At 39.6% G+C, this 17873-nt stretch overlaps 1 protein-coding gene across 3 annotated transcripts in view; it reads left to right on the top strand.

The window, feature by feature from the left end:
• The first annotated feature begins 1313 nt into the window (after window positions 1-1313).
• CCDC14 (coiled-coil domain containing 14) overlaps window positions 1314-17873 on the top strand; it is a 52435-nt gene continuing 35875 nt past the window's right edge. The window contains exons 1-6 of one of the 3 annotated variants that reach the window (XM_022567311.3): window positions 1314-1649; window positions 8464-8519; window positions 8839-8911; window positions 9154-9223; window positions 9316-9438; window positions 17563-17799. In XM_022567311.3, coding sequence (XP_022423019.3) covers window positions 1620-1649; window positions 8464-8519; window positions 8839-8911; window positions 9154-9223; window positions 9316-9438; window positions 17563-17799 — 589 coding nt within the window. In that variant the 5' untranslated portion in view covers window positions 1314-1619. Of the gene's footprint in view, window positions 1650-8463; window positions 8520-8838; window positions 8912-9153; window positions 9224-9312; window positions 9439-17562; window positions 17800-17873 lie in introns of all 3 variants that reach the window. The other 2 variants (XM_089910600.1, XM_089910601.1) reach the window with 2 other exon arrangements.

The following is a 17873-nucleotide window of genomic DNA, read 5'->3' as shown; positions in this document are numbered from 1 at the left end:
TCGGACCATCATAAGTGTGGACTGTCTGTACACAGTTGGAAAAAGTCTAGAAGGGAATGCACCAATGTTAAGAGTGGTGTTCCCTGGGTAGTGGGATCATGGGTGATTTTTATTTCTTATCTATAAGCATGTATTAATTAATACATGCTTTCTTAAAATAAGCAGGTATTAAGTAAGAAAAATCAGAATAAGTTTGTTTTTGTTTTTTTTGCGGTACGCGGGCCTCTCACTGTTGTGGCCTCTCCCGTTGCGGAGCACAGGCTCCGGACGCGCAGGCTCAGCAGCCATAGGCTAACGGGCCCAGCCGCTCCACGGCATGTGGGATCTTCCCGGACGGGGCCACGAACCCGTGTCTCCTGTATCGGCAGGCGGACTCTCAACAACCGCGCCACCAGGGAAGCTCCAGAATAAGTTTTGACAAGTCAAGTCAACTAAGAAAAACATCTGAAACCTCAGGTGAATATGTTAAACACTTATAGAAGAGGGATGAAGAAGGGAGAGGTTTTCACAATTTAATCTAATTCAAAGCTAAATTTATTAAATACCTAGTTTCCCCAAATCACTCCGTATGAGTGTGCAATATATTGGTGGACAGATTTCAGTTTCTGGGTTATTTTAATTCTAATTAAGACTTTCAAAACGTAGATTTTTTTCCTTTAAAAAAATGAAATCAATTGGGTTATTAATTTTTCCCCAACTTGATTTAAAACATTAACCCAAAACTAAATGCCTTAAAAGAACAAAGCCATTCACATTAAAATTCGTGCAGCATGCCAATGGTAAGAATATTGTTATTCTTTATTAACAGTGATTACTTCCACTTAAGAGTAAACAACTATGCTTGGAAGTAAAACCAAAATCGCAACTAATGAGCGCCGTTCTGAGATCGAGGGCCACAAAATGAAAAATTTGCAACTGTCATCAGAATTACGCAGAGATAACGGGACCGAGGATTGATTTTTATTGATTATCAAGAACAAATACATTCAAAATGGTATACTAAACACCAACTAAAAATACAGTCAAAACCCAGAGCCAGAGGAATTCCTTCAGAAACCTGTTCGCCCTCTACAGCAGTCCCTTCCTCTGGTCCCGGCGGGGCCCCTTCGCCACTTCTCCCAGCTGATGCAGGGCAGCGCTCCTCCATGGAAACCCTCGCTGCAGGGACGCAGGACGCAGAACTCAGGTCTCCCAGTTGACCCGAAATCCCGCTCAGCCCAGCGATCCAGCTGCTCGCCCGGCCCTTCCCGGCGCGGCCTTGCCCCGGCCCCGCCCCCGCCCCGCCCCTCCAGGCCCCGCCCCTCCCCCTCCAGGCCCCGCTCCGTCCGGCACCTGGCCACGCCGAGCTCGCCGGCGTTCTGTGCGTCTCTCGCCCTCCGCCGGAGTGTGACGAGCCGGGGTCCGACAGGGGCCTATTGCGCAAGCGCAGGGCTGCGGACTGCGGGTTGGAGAGGTTTGTCTGCGCGCCGGAGACAAGGAGGCGCGGCGTTCGGCGGGCTCCTTCCCGGAAGCGGAAGCTTGGGGGGCGGGCCAAGGGGGGTCGGGAGTCCGCGGCGGTTAATTCCTTTTACAGTGTGGCTCTGCTTCCCTGCGCTTGGGCTTTTCTGAAGCTGCGAGAGATGGTCAGGTCCGGATCTCGACCGGGCCAGGTGAGGTCTGCGGACCTGAGGAGTCCACTGTGAGGGTGGAGAGGGACGGAGGGAGTCCTCGGGCCGGGAGACGTGCAGAGCTCCCTGTGACAAAAAGTAAAAACGGAGACAGTGCTGCCGCACTAAAAATAAATGCTGGGAGAGGAGACGAGGCGGGGGTGGGGTGGGGACCTAATCGTAACACCCTAACACAGCCGCTCTGCCCTTAGATGTATATTCTGTTGTAATCGTTGGGGTCCACCTGAGCGCTGGCTTTGGTGTGGGCCCCGGGTTCGTGTCCAGCCTCTGCCGCTGGGTGGGTGACTTGACCTCTCGGAGTCTCAGGACGTTGTTGCATCAACTACAGGTTCTCGGCTTTTCCAACAAGTGCCGCTACTAGCTGGATCTTCCGTCACAGTTGCTGGTATTTTACTACTAGTTAAAAAAAAAACCACAACTCTCCCAGTTAGTGTCCCTGCATTTAGCCTTACCCCTCCTCAAATGCACGCCCCTCATCGATTCTCTTTTCTGCTTAAAATCCAGCTCTGGAACACTTCTTCCTGTTTTTTTTCCAAGATAAAATCTCAGTTCTTTGGCCTGTCCACACAGCCATTTTTCGATCGGGCCCGTGCATTCCTTACCAGCCTCCACCCCCATTCCAGTAATACCCAGAGCTCTTCACCTGTGTGTTCTCCAGTGCCCTGGGCGCCCGTGTTCTCTCAGGCCTCTGTGCCTTTGCTCTTTGTTCTGACTAGAATGCCCTTCTCTGCCTGAAATCTTCACTTTCCGTCTCTTGTCCCTCAGCTCAAGGACCACTTACAGAAGTCTTCTCTAACACTCTCACATTTCCATCGTTTGGGTGCCCCTCAGCGCCCCTTTTGTGCCCTTGCTAACCCTTATCAAGCCATTTTTCAGCCTAGAGACATTGCTCGGCTTCCTCCGCTACTAAACAGTTTATCTCTGTATTTTCAGGTAATCTGTCAACCAATAGGAATCAGTCAGTCCTCACTCAGACCCTCTACTTAGAGTGATCTTACTCCTTAAGCATATCCACACACGCATCCCTTTGTTTGGTCTTCCTGCATTTATCAACTCACTTTTAATGCTGTCTTCCCCATTAACGTGAATTTTACATTTTTTTTCAAAACCTGGCTCCAGATTTTCTTCATGAGTACTTCCAGAGCAGCCCCACCCTTATAGATCTTTCTTTTATATTGAATGAATGCAGAATACGTGCAGTCAGCAAGGGGGAAAAACATGGTTTTTGTAGTCACAGTCACCTCCGGATTCAAATTCCAATTCTGCCACTACTGTCATACTGATAGTAAGCAAAGTACTTTTTATTGCTCCGAGCCTCCTTTTCCTTATCTATAACATAGGTGTAAAATTCTGCCTCAAAGAATTGGGGAGATTAAATGAGAGAACCTGATAAAACATCTGTTTCACACTTGGCATAAATTGTGCAACACAATTTAGCCCCCTTAAAAACAGTTTATTACCATCTCAATGATAATAATAGCAGCTAACATTTGGGTAACACTACTACAGATATTACATGTAATTTCTCATTTAATCTTCACAACAATGTTAGGAGGTAGATAACACTCCTCATTTTATTGATGAGGAAATTGAGGGATGGAGACTTCAGATAACTTCCTTGCAGTTACACAGCTGGTTAGCAGTGGAGACAGGATTGAGACCCACATAGCTGGTGCCAGAGTCCATTCTTTTAAACATTACTCTTTTAAACATCTCTTAGATATATGACTTTGAACAAGCCACCTTTCCGAAATTTAGGTTCCCATCTCACAGAAGTAATAACAACTCACAGCGTGTGGATTAAGTGGAAATGAAAGGCTTTAGTACACTAAATTATTCTACAAATGTAATTTTATCTTGCAGTTGTTGGTAGGAGATATGACTCCTAAGAAATATTTACGATTTTCTCAAATAACAAAGTAGAAAGTTTAATGATAATACTTAGCGGGAGTAAATGTGAGATAAAGCAAACTGATTCTGTCATGCATTGCCATTTGGGGCACTTGTTTTAGAAAGTGGTTTTGCAGTTTGTATCTAGGTCCTTTAAACAACTAATAACCTGTTATCAAATAATTAAGCTTTTAATCTTGAATGTGAAAGCCTATTTTCAGTATATGAAAACATTTCAGGTTTGTTTTTTGACTGTCAAAAATATGAAGCAAACCAAGGGCATATTATATTACTTCCACTCAAGGAAATACTACACAACCATTAAAAAATTTGAAGACTATGTTAATATGGAAAAAGACTTAAAAGTAAAAACACAAGACTCAAAATTGCAACTATCTAGTCATGATGACTAAATAAATAATCCATATGAAGCCCCAGTAGCAAATAGCACAGCTATTGCCTAGATCTTGGTTTTTAAATACTGTTGTCCACTAAAAGGAACCATGACTTTTGGGAGAAATGGTCAACTCTAGAGCTGAGACCTAGATATATAAAAATAAAATGGAAACAACAGAGTGAAAAGGCAACTTATGGAATGGGAGAAGAATTTGTAAACCATATATCTGATAAAGGGTTCATAAACAAAATATATAAGGAACTCCTACAACTCAACAGCAAAAAACCAAACAACCTGATTGAAAAATGGGCAAAGGACTTGAATAGGCATTTCTCCAAAGAAGACGTACAAATAAATGGCCAACAGGTATATGAAAAGATGGTCAACATCACTAATCAAGGAAATGCAAATCAAAACCACAATGAGATATCACCTCACACCTGTTGGGATAACTATTATTTAAAAAAGCACAAAACAACAACAGCAAAAAACAATCCAGAAAATAACAAGTGTTGGTGAGGATGTGGAGAAATTTGAATCTTTGTACACTTGTTGATGGGAACGTAAAAGGGTGCAGCCGCTATGAAAAACAATGTGAAGTTTCCTCAAAAATTAAAAATAGAACTATCATGTGATACAGTAGTCCCCCTTTGGATATTTATCCAGAAAAATTAAAAACAGAATCTTGAGGAGATATTTGCACTCCTGTGTTCATGTAACATTATTCACAATAGCCAAGATGTGGTAACAACCTAAATGTCCATTGATGGATTAGTGGATACCCAATGGCATGTTATTCAGCCTTAAAAAAAGGAAGGAAATCCTGCTATATGCAACATGAATGAGCCTTGAGGCTACTATGCTAAGTGAAATAAGCCAGTCACAGGGCAAATATTGCATCATTCCACTTATATAAGGTATCTAAAAATAGTGAAACTCATAGAAGCAGAGGGTAGAATGGTAGTTGCTAGGGGCTGGAGGGAGGAGGAAATGGAGAGTTGCTATTCAATGAGTATAAACTTAATTATGCACGATGAGTACGTTCTGCTATAATCATACTATAGTTAACAATACTATGTTGTACACTTAAAAGTTTGGTAAGAGGGTAGATTTCATGTTACCACAATGAAAAAAAAAAAACTGGATCAGGTTATTGTAAGCATTAGCTCAAAAAATAATGGGGACATGTTAAAAAGATAGAGGAGCCGGTTTGAAAACACTCCTACTGACAGAATCTGGGACAATTTGAGCGTTAGTATAAATAATGATAATAATGCATCATAACCCGTTAAGTGAAATAGGAATCAGTAAGTCCATACTAACAAATGAAGAAGTACTTCACTAAGGTTGAATGCCAACTAATAAATGTAGAAGGAATGATGTAAGTTAGAAAAATCACCATTTGACAAATGATTAAGGCAAGAATCCTCAATGGATGCTACTGGACGAAAGTTTGATTAATAGGATGTCTGTGTAATTTCAAAGTATCTCCCCACAAAATGCTTAATATTTACAAAGGTAAAAATAGTAACCTTGTAGTGAAAACTCTGGTAGGCACCATCTTTAATCAAACTTAACATCGCCAGTAATGGGACAAACTGACATCATATGCCTGCTCATATTGTATTGAGAAGGATACAACATCCCTTTTGTGGTATTCCTGCCAAAAAAGCACAACCTGAAACCAATCATGGGAAAGCAGGCAAGTCTACATGTCCCGAGGGACATTCTACCAAAGTAACTGCTCATACTCTTTAAATATGTCAAGGCTGTAAAAGACAATGAATGACAACCCAAGGATCTGTTCCAGATTAAAGGAGGCTAAAGAGATAGGACAACTTAAAATGCAACATATGATCCTCGACTGGATGGGGGCCAGAATTTTTTTTCTATAAAGTACAGTGTTGGGATAATTGGCAAAATGTGAATAAGATCTGTAGATTAGATTATAGTATGGTTTCAGTGTTAATTCCCTGATTTTGATAATTATACTTTGGTTATATGAGAGTGACCTTGTCCTTAGGAAATATTTAGGAATAAATATTTTTTTATAAATTTATTTTATTTATGTTTGGCTGCGTTGGGTCTTCGTTGCTGCGCACGAGCTTTCTCTAGTTGCAGCGAGCAGGGGCTACTCTTCATTGCAGCGCGTGGGCTTCTCATTGTGCTGGCTTCTGTTGTGGAGCACGGGCTCTAGGCACGTGGGCTTCAGTAGTTGTGGCACAAGGGCTTAGTTGCTCCCCGGCATGTGGGATCCTCCCGGACCAGGGATCGAACCCGTGTCCCCTGCATTGGCAGGCGACTACCCAGCCACTGCTCCACCAGGGAAGTCCCAGGAGTAAATATTTAAATATAAAGTGGTATCGTGTCTGTAACTTAATCTGAAATGGTTCAGACAAAACGTAATTATGTACTTTTTTTTTGAGAGAAAACATGGCAGATGTAGTAAAATGTCAGCAGTTGGGGAATCTTGGTGACATGTATACAATTATTTGTACTATTATTTCAAAATAAAGAATACAAAATAAATTTGAAGGAAATGTGCCAGTGTGATACTGTTACAGGGTGCTTTATTTTGGTTAATTTTCTCTACCTGGTTTTCTGTAATATAACCTAATGTGTGTGTTTTTTGGAGAAATGCTGTATATAATCTTACAATTATGCCATTATTTATCTCAGATAGTATACTAATTTTAATTTTGAAAGATAATTATTGTGGTAGTTGTTTTTAGACCTAGCAGCACAATGGTTTGGCTTTTTATTGTGGTCCTGGCCAGGACACCGACATAGATATTGTGAAAGGAAAGACCCTGAGGGGGTCATGCAGGGGCCAGTGGAGCTATGTTATATGGCATCTTACTTCCGCCAATGTTGGTTCTCACTGCTGGCTTTATGACTCCATCATATTCGAAGTTATCTTAAGGAGAAGTAAAACTTTTTATCAACCCAATTTAAAAAAATGTATTCTCAGTAGCATTCTTAGAAGGAGAGTGTACATATTCAAGCAAATAATAGAATATTGTATAACTCCAGAAAGTTTAATAGTTAGTGCTCAAAGCTGTCTTGGAATGAAATATGTAAACATGTCAAGAAAAATCCTAAGTGTAACTGCCAACAGTGACTACACCTGAAGGCTAAAATGAGGGAGTGAGTAGGGAGTTTAATTGTGTCTTTTAAAAGTTATATTTTGAATAGAGATTATATGATATAAAATTTTTAAGATATAAAAAGGTATACCATGGAAAGTTTCCCTTCTTGCTCTGTCTCCCAGATTGTTTCCCTCCCCAGAGGCAACTACAATTAACTATTTCTTTTGTAACTCTCAAGGTATTGGATGCATGTAGAAGCAAATTTTTTTCTTTATTCTACACAAAAGGTAGCCCACCTAAGGTATTTTTTAAATCAAAAATTAAAAAAACAACATATGTGTTTAAAAAGAAAGATTGAGAGAATGAGATATAGATAAAGAGGAATGGTAGAGTTTTCATGTGCTAGTCTTGTCAGGCATTCTAAAGAACATGGATAAATAAAATCAGAGTTATGGACTCTGCCCTGTATCTTGAATTAACTTGTATGTTTTGAAGAACTGGGGAATGTAAAACATGTTCAGCGGTTGAGTATAGTCCAAACTTACTATAGTATATACTTCTGATTAAAATAATATCTCAACTTCATTTTCAGCTTAAATAGACTTAAGACACAAATGTATGTGTTGTTTGCTTGACATTCTATATAGAACAAATTATAAGAGTTCAGTTGTAATTGTGGGTTTTATTAAAAATAGCATGGTACATATATAAAATGGAGTATTGGGGCTTCCCTGGTGGCGCAGTGGTTGAGAGTCCGCCTGCCAATGCAGGGGACACGGGTTCGTGCTCGGGTCTGGGAAGATCCCATATGCCGCGGAGCGGCTGGGCCCGTGAGCCATGGCCGCTGAGCCTGCGCGTCCGGAGCCTGTGCTCCGCAACGGGAGAGGCCACAACAGTGAGAGCCCCGCGTACCGCAAAAAACAAAACAAAACAAAAAAGGAGTATTATTCAGCCTTAATAAGGAAGGAAATTTTGTACATGTTACAACATGAAGATATTGTGCTAAGCAAAATAAGCCAGTCACAAAAGTACAAATAGTGTATGATTACATTTATATGAACTTCCCAGAATAGCCAATTAATAGCAACAGAAAGTAGAAGGGTGGTTACCAGGAGCTTAGGGGAGGAGGGGATGAGACGTTAATGATTAATGGGTACAGAATTTCAGTTTGGGAAGATGAAAAAGTTCTGGAGATGGATGATGGTGTTGGTTGCTCAGCAATGTGAATGTATTTAATGCCACAGAACTGTATACTTTAAAATGGCTAAAATGGTGCATTTTATTTTGTGTATGTTTTACCACAGTAAAAAAGGGAACCGAAACAATGAATAACATTTCAGGTTTTGTCCAAACAGCATACTGAGAATGTAATAGAAAAAATATTTGTATATATACTACAATATAATGCATTATGTCATAGGTATTATCTTCAGGAAAGCACACTGGACCTGCTAAATTAACAAATGGAAGGAAAGGGTAAGTACGTAAAGAAGTTTACAACTTCAGGAAATCTCAAGAGATTTTCAAGTGTTTGGGCTAGACTAAAGTTTTCCTACCCTAGAGAACTAAATGGGTCTCTACCTTCACAAAAGTCTGCGGAGGGACTTTTCATATCTTACCCATGTTGATCATTTTAGTCTTTACAATCTTCATAAAGTCCTGCATAAATCCATCTTTTACATGGACAAACTTTCTTATCCAACCTTCACTGGAAAGAGAATGTCTATTTATAATATATTTTGGGAAAACAACTTTTTGTGTCATAGGTAAAGATATTAACAAACTTGTTTTCTAGGACCCATTTGAGAAAGATAGCTCGTCTTAATGCAGATTCTGGCTATCCCACTCATTCTGATTCAGAAAGTCAGGTAAGATTAAACTGAATAGATACAATATATGCTATTTTAATTAGTTTTCAGGTAAAAGCTAAGAAGTGGGAATAAAAATTCAAAAGTAAAGTATTAATTGCTCTAATGAAGACTTTTTACTTTAAAACAAGTCTTCTACCAATAATAAATTGCTTCTAAATAGGGAAATTTTTAAATTACAGAATTTTTTTTCCTGCATTAAAATTTTGTGTACAAATTTCTAAATGACTTTCTCTTTGCAGACTGAAACTGTACAAGGGCTTGATGGTTGTGCTTCTTTGCTGCGGGACATTCTGAGAAATGAAGATTCAGGTTTTATTTTTTAAATGCTTCTTTGCTGATCACCTTTTCTCAATTAAGTAGTCCTTTTAATGCTAATGAATTTTTGTTTTCATTAATAGTAGGTTCAGAAATAGCATATTCAGAAAATAGATATAACCCCAGACCTGTAGAAAGCAAACGATATGGATCTAAAAAGAAAGGACATGAAAAACATACTGTACCTTCTGTAGTCTGGAAGGAAATTTGTAAGTATTTTTTTCTCTTATTTATTTAAATATAATACTTAATTCTGGGGGTTTTGATAAATTATTGGGATTATGCAGTTGGATTCATTTTAATAACATTGGTTATTCAGGTGTGTGTGTGTGCTTGTGCTTTTTTTCCCCTCTGTTCAGCTTCTAATCACTGAGTAGTTACTTTCCCAAGAAGAAAAGTAGAAAAAAAAGTGGCTAGGTTTGTAGGAGGAAAGGTTCAAACTCACTTTGACATTTGGGAGGTATATAGAGTTATCTTTGTTCTCCCTGCCCCTTGTTTTCATAGATATTCACAAATTGGTTGGGTTTCATGTGTATATTTATTGTTTTAAAAATACTTTATGTATATATATATATATATATATTTTTTTTTTTTTAAGTAGGTTCAATAGCTCAATTTTTGAGCTGCACAGTTAGAAGACATGGTAATAAGAAGGTAAAATTCCAAGTTGGATAAGATATGTAAGGAAAGAAGGCCTGCCACTGATTGATGGTGACTGTGGCCAAGGATGTTTTATACCCTCACAGTTAATCTTGCTGACTTAATTAAGTGTAATAATTCAGCAAGCAGTTTAGAATAATCAAGTTTTGATTATGCTGTTCCGTAGAGGCCTATAGAACAAGATAGCCCAAAATGGAAATGAAAAAGTCCATAATGGGGCTTCCATGGTGGCGCAGTGGTTAAGGGTTCAATCCGTGGTCCGGGAGGATCCCACATGCCATGGAGCAACTAAGCCTGTGTGCCACAACTACTGAGCCTGTGCTCTAGAGCCTGCGAGCCACAACTACTGAAGCCCGTGCGCCTAGAGCCCATGCTCCGAAACGAGAAGCCACCACAACGAGAAGCCCTCGCACCGCAACTAAGAGTAGCCCTCACTCATTGCAACTAGAGAAAGCCCACATGCAGCAACGAAGACCCAACACAGCCAAAATTAAATAAATAAATTTATTTAAAAAGAAAAAATAAAAGTCCACAATGGGAATTCAGATGGTCAAGAATGGAACCAGATAGTTCCACAGTTCAGGTGGGCCAAAAATGTTAACACAGCAGTGCACGCTTAGATTCAGCTTAGGCAAGGAGTGAAGTCTAGAAAATTATCTACAGCAATAGCCCTGGGTATTAAGAGATCAGGATCCAGGCAAAGAGGCTGAGAAAACGAGGGCAGAACATTCATAGGACTAGAGGTTGATGTTGCAGGTGGTCCTGAGTCAGAGAACTAAGGCAGAGGAAACAACTTACTAACCTATCTTGGAGGCCAGTCACATTTAGCCTCGTATTGTCTTGACCTGCTCTGCTCAAGATGGCAGTCTGTAGCCAAATGTGGCCATTGAACATTCCAAGTATGGCTAGTACAACCAAGGAGCTGAATTGTAAATGTTATTTAATTTTACTTAAATTTAATTTTAATTTGAAAACTGGTACTTGATCCAGTTATTAGAAAACTTTTAAGTATGTTTGGAATAACAGGTACGTGAATCTACTTTTTTCAACTGTAAATTTTATTAAATCTCATACAGATCAAGGATTTCTGATGAAAATTTACCATCCAGGTTGAGATGTGCTTAATAGTAAAATGCACAGTATGCTTAGAATATTTAATGCAAAAAATAACTTAATGTTAATTACATATTGAAATGTTAATATTTTGGCTATATTGATTTGAATAAAACATGAAAATTAATTTTACCCATTTTTAATTTTTTTAATATTGCTACTGGAAAATTTAAAGTTGCATATATGGTTTACGTTATATTTCTATTGGACAACATTGGTCTAAACCAGGGTCAGCATACTACAGCCAGTTTTGCTTTATAAATAATGTTTAGTCATTTATTTTGTAAATAAAGTTTTATCAGAGCACAGCCACACTAATTCATTTATGTATTTTCTTCTTTTTTTTTAAGTATTCTTATTATATTTTTTTGGCTGCATTGCGTCTTAGTTGCGGCACACTGGATCTTCATTGAGACACGTGGGATCTTTTGTTGTGACCCACGGGTTCTTCATTGTGGTGCACAGGCTTCTCTCTGGTTGTGGTGTGCAGGTTTTCTCTCTCTACTTGTGGCACGTGGGCTCCAGGGTGCGTGGGCTCTGTAGTTTGCAGCACGTGGGCTCTCTCCTTGAGGTGCTCAAGCTCAGCAGTTGTGGTGCACAGGTTCAGTTGCCCGGCGGCATGTGGGATCTTAGTTCCCCGACCAGGGATTGAACCCGTGTCGCCTGCATTGGAAGGCGGATTCTTTACCATGGACCACCAGGGAAGTCCCTCGTTTATGTATTTTCTATGGCTACTTTTGTGCTGCAGTGGCAGAGTTGAGTAGTTGTGACAGAGACAATCGGCCCTGCTAAACGTAATATGTTTATTCTCTAGCCTTTTAAGAAAAAGTGTGCTAACCCCTGGTCTAATTCTTAAAGTAGAAGCCCATTTTGGGGGCCCAGTGGACAAAGAAAGGAGTGGTAGCGCCATCTACCTATTCCTCCAGTCTCTTACTTTTTTTTCTCAAGGCAGGTTATTTTTTGTCCAGGGCTCCCTTTCTCAGGGAACTCTCATTTAGAATGTACATGGCTGGCAATGGTGCCGTGGTAGCAACTTGTTGGATCCCAGCTTAGCTGTTTGTTATCAGAGTTCCAACAGAAAATAGATGGCTACACTCAAATTAAGATAATTCTAAGATGGTTTATTTACAAAGAAACTCATTTCAAAGATGTGACTAGAGTATACGGAAACCACAAGGGATTGTGCTAGCCCAGTGCTAGCAGCAGGAACAGAGCTTTTATTATCCTTAGGCCTTAGGGAATGAGGTGAGGAAGAGGGTGCTGGGACTCAAGAGATACTGTTGTGTAGAGTAGGCTGCCTTGAGAAGAGCAGTGACAAAGCCAGCCCAAGGTGGCCTCATAGAGAGGGAGTTGGGAATAAATACTTTGAATTCATGCTTCTTCCTTTCCATGATAATGCTGAGACTCCCATTGGATTGGACCCAACTGGAACCCTGTTGTATATCTGGTCTGGGATTTGATTTTCATTCTTACAACTAATAATTTAGCCTTACTGTGTCATGCATGTTGACAGGAGACACGAGACTCTGGGTCAGAGACAAAGGACTTTATTACTCATGCACAGCAGCATATTTGTCTTGGTTCTCCCTTGCTGCCACTTCCCACTGGGATGATGGGATGGACCCAGGTGGATACTGCACATGCTGTAGGTTTAAGCTTCAGCTGACGACCGCTGAGCTTGGGGAATCCACTGATTTTGTAGTAAGTAGTGAGCAAGCCTGTACTTGTCTCAGGGGGAAACATTACCTTATCCCTCAAAGTTGCTCAGTACAAACACAACCCTGAGAAATGGCCCAGGTAAAGAGCTTAGGTCAAGGCCTTACTTTTTTGGTAGACCCAGCAAAACATGTAGGAGCAGAAGAGACCCATGAAGGAATGTCTCTTAACAATGTAATCCATACAGATTAGCATCCCAGAGAGAGCAGAGCAGGGTGGAGACGGGTAGAAGACGGGTTTGGGGAAGCAAATGAGAGAGATCTAGCATTCTGGGTCCCTGGCATTAAATTCTTCTTTGGATTAGAGTCAGATCAGCAGTTCTGGCCCGTGATCAGGATACAATCTTATTGTCATTTCCCCTACACTTTCATCCTCGGAAAGACCTATATCCCATAGGACAGTCTCCTTTAGGGTTGCAGTATTAGAAGTGGTTCTCATTGACTTACTCCTAAGGTTGACTCTTCAGAAGCAGAAGCCTCTTTCCCTTTGCTTAAATTACTCTTTTTTAGTTTACCAAACTGTAGCACTGTCTAGAAAGGATCATCTTTTTTTTCTTTTTTGTGGTTAGCAGCTGTTAACCAGTACAAGGTTTTTGCTCTGTTGGCACAGTGCTCAAAATACACAAAAACCAAACTCAGCACTTGCGTTCTTTTCCATCTCTGCATAAGTGTGATAATCATAACTAGAACTTTAGGAATCTATTACAGCATGTTAACTGGTATCTATGTATCATTTTAACTTTAGCATACATTATCTTACTATTTGGTGTTAACTGTCTTCTGGGGCTTGGGCTCCTTACTTACTTTCTGTCTGGTACCTGCCTGATCACTGAGCGTCTGTGGAGTCACGCTCACCCACCCCGTTGCATACTGGGAGGAAGGAGGCAGAAAGGCAGTTCCAGAAATGCGTTGAGAGCTTGCTTGAGAGTGCTCCTGACACTCAAAGAAAAAAGACATTTTTTTAATAAGCAACTTTTTACATTTTGATAACTGTGTTGAATGCTGTGGGCATGTGACCTACTTTCAGTATCATGTATATATTTCTGCCCTCACCTTGGGGAAATAAACTGCTACAGGCAGAATATTTTGAGCTTTGATTGCCCGTATCAAGGCCAGGTGTTCTTTCACGTATTTCACATTATAATAGGCATCCAGCAGCTCTTATCCGCAGTAGATGTCTGTTCTGTATTTGGGTGGCAGGAATTATCTTACCTGTCAGACAATGCTTGTACATCCAAGCGACAGTGCTGTACAGCAGCTAAAATTCAAGGACAGGAAAAGTTTTGTGGACTGAATAAATAGTTATCACCTGACACCAGTTAGGCATTGCTGTCCTAAGCTGTTTGGTAAAATGTTTATGTAGGGTGCTTTTTTATAGTGAACAAGAGCAAGAAAATATACTTCATTTGTATTTGTGTAGTAACAGGCTTATTTTGTTGTTGGTGGTGTTTGTTTTTTTTTAATTTTAAAATTGTGTATCCATTTATGGTTTTTAACTTGTCTTAGATAATTTGCTTTAAGATTTTGTCTCTTAAATACAGATATATAACATTCTAAGTAGAGTTTCACATAGAGTGAGTTAATAAAGGAGCAAAGTAAGTCATGTTAATTCTAAAGCTTTGAATTTTAAGAAGTGTTTGAGGTTTATTAATTTATGTTGGATGATGCCATCTGCTGGCAAAGGCCTAATATTGTAGCTCCTCTTTATCAGAGATTGTGAAAACCATCCCTTGAAAAGTGAATGAGTGCCAGTGCTTGGGAACTATGAGTGTAAAATCTGAGAATTCCTCAAACCAGACAATTCTTATCTTATGGGACCAAAAGAAACCCAGGAGCAGAAGAGAGACCTAGGAATCAGGAGGAAAGGCCAGGAGCAGAAGAGAGACCTAGGAATCAGGAGGAAAGGAAGAGTAATGTGCTGGATGGCCGTGGGCTGCCTGTGATCTCACCCTTCATCATTTTAGATTTCAAAGTTAAACTATTTTAGGAGGATGCTTTTCCATTTGATTTATTATAAAATTGTATTTCCACTAAGAAATAATTTTTTTTTTACAGAAATGTTTATTAACCAATTTGTTGTAGCTCATATATTCAGGGAGTGAAGAATAATTGTTACTGCATGTCACCTCAGAGGGCACATGGTTAGAGATATTTTATTGATTGCAGTTGGGAAGATTTGTGAATATGAAATATTTATTTGTCCGTATTAAGACTTTGTAGCCATTTGGTAACAGATATAACATTTATTGAGTTCTCACTATGTGCTAGACATTGATACTTTACATGTGCTGTTTACTTTTCACATCAGTCTTATGAAATAGGTAATGCTCTTATCATCATTTTTTTGATGAGGAAGAGGAGGCCAAGAGAGGTTGAATAATTTGCCAGAAGTTATTCAGCTAGTAACTGTTAGAGCTCATATTCAGGCCAAGGAAGTATGTTCACAGCAATAGATTATCTCAAAAGGAAGAGTATAGCCCAAGTCAAAATGGAAGCATCCAATATCTCCAACCATTTTCATAGTCAAATATTAATTTAGTAATATTTTTCTATCTTTATTGGTTATAATATTTCATCTGCCTTTAACTTTTTGCTTTTACTTGTAGGTTTTATGCTTTTAGCAATGTTTTTATTTTCAATAAATTGTATATGTATTTGGGGAATTCCATACCATTTAAAAAAATTTAACTGTTTTCACTTTTTAAATAATTAAGGAGTAACTTTCATAAAGCAAGTGCATAAATCTCAATAAATTTTTGCATATGGGGTACACCCATATAGTCACCACCCAGATGAAAATATAGAACATTTTCAGTACCCTACCAGGCTCCTACCCCTCAGTATTCTCACCACCACCTATCTCCTCATCCTTGAGTAACCACTCTTCTGACTTCTGTCTCCATTGGATAGTTCTATTATTTTTGAACTTCATGTAAATGCAGTTGTACACTATGTAGTCTTGTGTCTGACTCTCACACAACATCATATCTGTTAATTTCATATAGGTAGTTTGAGTATATCAGTAATTTGTTCTTTTCCATTGCTGTATATTTCAGATGACTATACCACAATTCATCCATTTCTACTATTCATGGCTATTTGGGTGTTTTCAGTTTTGGCTACTGCAAATAAAGCTGTTGTGAGCATTCTCGTACACATCTTTTAGTACAGGGGTCCCCAATTCCTCCGCCCACGGCCTCTTAGGAACCGGGACGCACAGCAGGAGGTGAGCCACAGGCGAGCCAGCAAAGCTTCCTCCACCGCTCCCCCTGGCTCCCCATCACTCCCCATGGCTCCCCATCACTCCCCATGGCTCGCATTACAGCCTGAACCATTCCCCCGCCCGCCCCGGTCTGTGGAAAAATTGTCTTCCATGAAACCGGTCCCTGGTGCCAAAAAGGATGGGGACCACTGTTTTAGTAGACATAAACACTCATTTCTGTTAGGTATATACCCAGAAGTGTAATTGCTATGTCATAGAATATATATTTAGCTTTGGTAAGCTGTTGCCGAAAGCTGTATATTTTTCTGAACTTACTTTGTACTCTGATAACCTATGATCTACCAAGAACACTCTCATTTCTATTAATAGTCTTTAAAAAAACATTTGGGAAGGGGATCTTATTAGACAAAGAAATAGATTTTGATAGTGATCTATAGAGTAGTGCTATGTAGAAAACTCTTGTTTTTCATGTATTAGTTTATTAATACCAGGTTTCTACTTTGTACTGCTTTGTACATAGATTAATACAAGACTCTGTGGGAGAAAGTAATGAAGTATAAATACAGTCCTGCCTAAAGAATCTTATAGTTTAGTCAGGTAGACAAGAGAATGAAAGATAAGCAATATAGTACAATATGCAAGTGATATATGATTTGTATAGACAATATGTGCTCTGGGATGGTGAAGAGCAGTCACTAGACTAGAATGACTGGAAAAGGCTTCATGGGAGAGAGAAGCCTTCAGATGAGCTTTGGTGAGTAGGTAGAATTGAATTGGAAAGAATGGTTCATCATGAGTAATGTTTTGGGAAAGTGAGAAAAGCTTGTTTTAGGTGTCTAAAATGGCCTGACTGGAATGAAAAATTTCTTAGTTGAGAGTGTTGGGAAGATGGTTGGAAAAGTATGTCATGGTTAAGCTTTGGAGACTTTAAATATCGGGTTAAGTTCTTGTCTGAGAGCCCAATGTGTAGATTAAATCTACTTTTATTCTCACTCTAAAAGCTCTCATTTATTTATCTTTATCATTATTATTATTATTGTCAAAGCGTCAGAATTGTACAAGGTATCTGTCTTTTCTATTGCATTCCCCCTCTCAAGAGCATGAACTGGACAAGGAGCAAGGTGAAAGAGTTTTACTGGATTTTAGAGAGAAGTAACCCCCCTAAGAGAGGTCTTTATAATTGGAGAGATTTTATTAGTAGTGTTTAATAAAGATTTTAAACACATAGTGTAGATGATTTTTGACTGGAGAACCTAATTCATTACTTACTTTAAAAAAATCATTTGAGGGCTTCCCTGGTGGCACAGTGGTTGAGAGTCCGCCTGCCAATGCAGGGGGATACGGGTTCGTGCCCCGGTCCAGGAAGATCCCACATGCCGCGGAGCGGCTAGGCCTGTGAGCCATGGCCGCTGAGCCTGCATGTCCGGAGCCTGTGCTCCACAACGGGAGAGGCCACAACAGTGAGAGGCCCGCGTACCGCAAAAAAAAAAAAAAAAATCATTTGAGGTGATTTTCTTTAGGGGTGATAGCTACTTCTGAGAGTCCTTTTTTCCCTAATATCTTATGGTAAAGGTTTTTGAAGAATCGTATTTCAAGAACTTTTTTCCCTTCTTCCACATTAGTATCTTCAGATAATAAGAAACAGATTCCTAATGATGCTTCTGCCGGAAGTGAAAGAGTCTCATCAGATATACCACAAAATTGGTCACTACAAGATCATTATAGAATGTATTCACCCATAATATACCAAGCCCTCTGTGAGCATGTGCAGACTCAAATGTCACTGATGAATAACTTGGCTTCAAAGAACAGCCCTAAAGGAATTCCTACTGCACCTTGCCACACTGCGTCTGGTTCTGGTTAGTATGAATGACGTTTTAAAAGGCATGATTATAAGCTCTAATTAAGTTGCCTGGTAATTGTATAAGCAGTC

This window comes from Delphinapterus leucas, chromosome 4 (assembly GCF_059928025.1).
Source record: "Delphinapterus leucas isolate spDelLeu-1000000601 "Yukka" chromosome 4, BTC_Dleu_Yukka2, whole genome shotgun sequence".
NCBI classification, from domain to species: Eukaryota; Metazoa; Chordata; class Mammalia; order Artiodactyla; family Monodontidae; genus Delphinapterus; species Delphinapterus leucas.
This window is presented reverse-complemented; position numbering and strand designations above follow the sequence as displayed.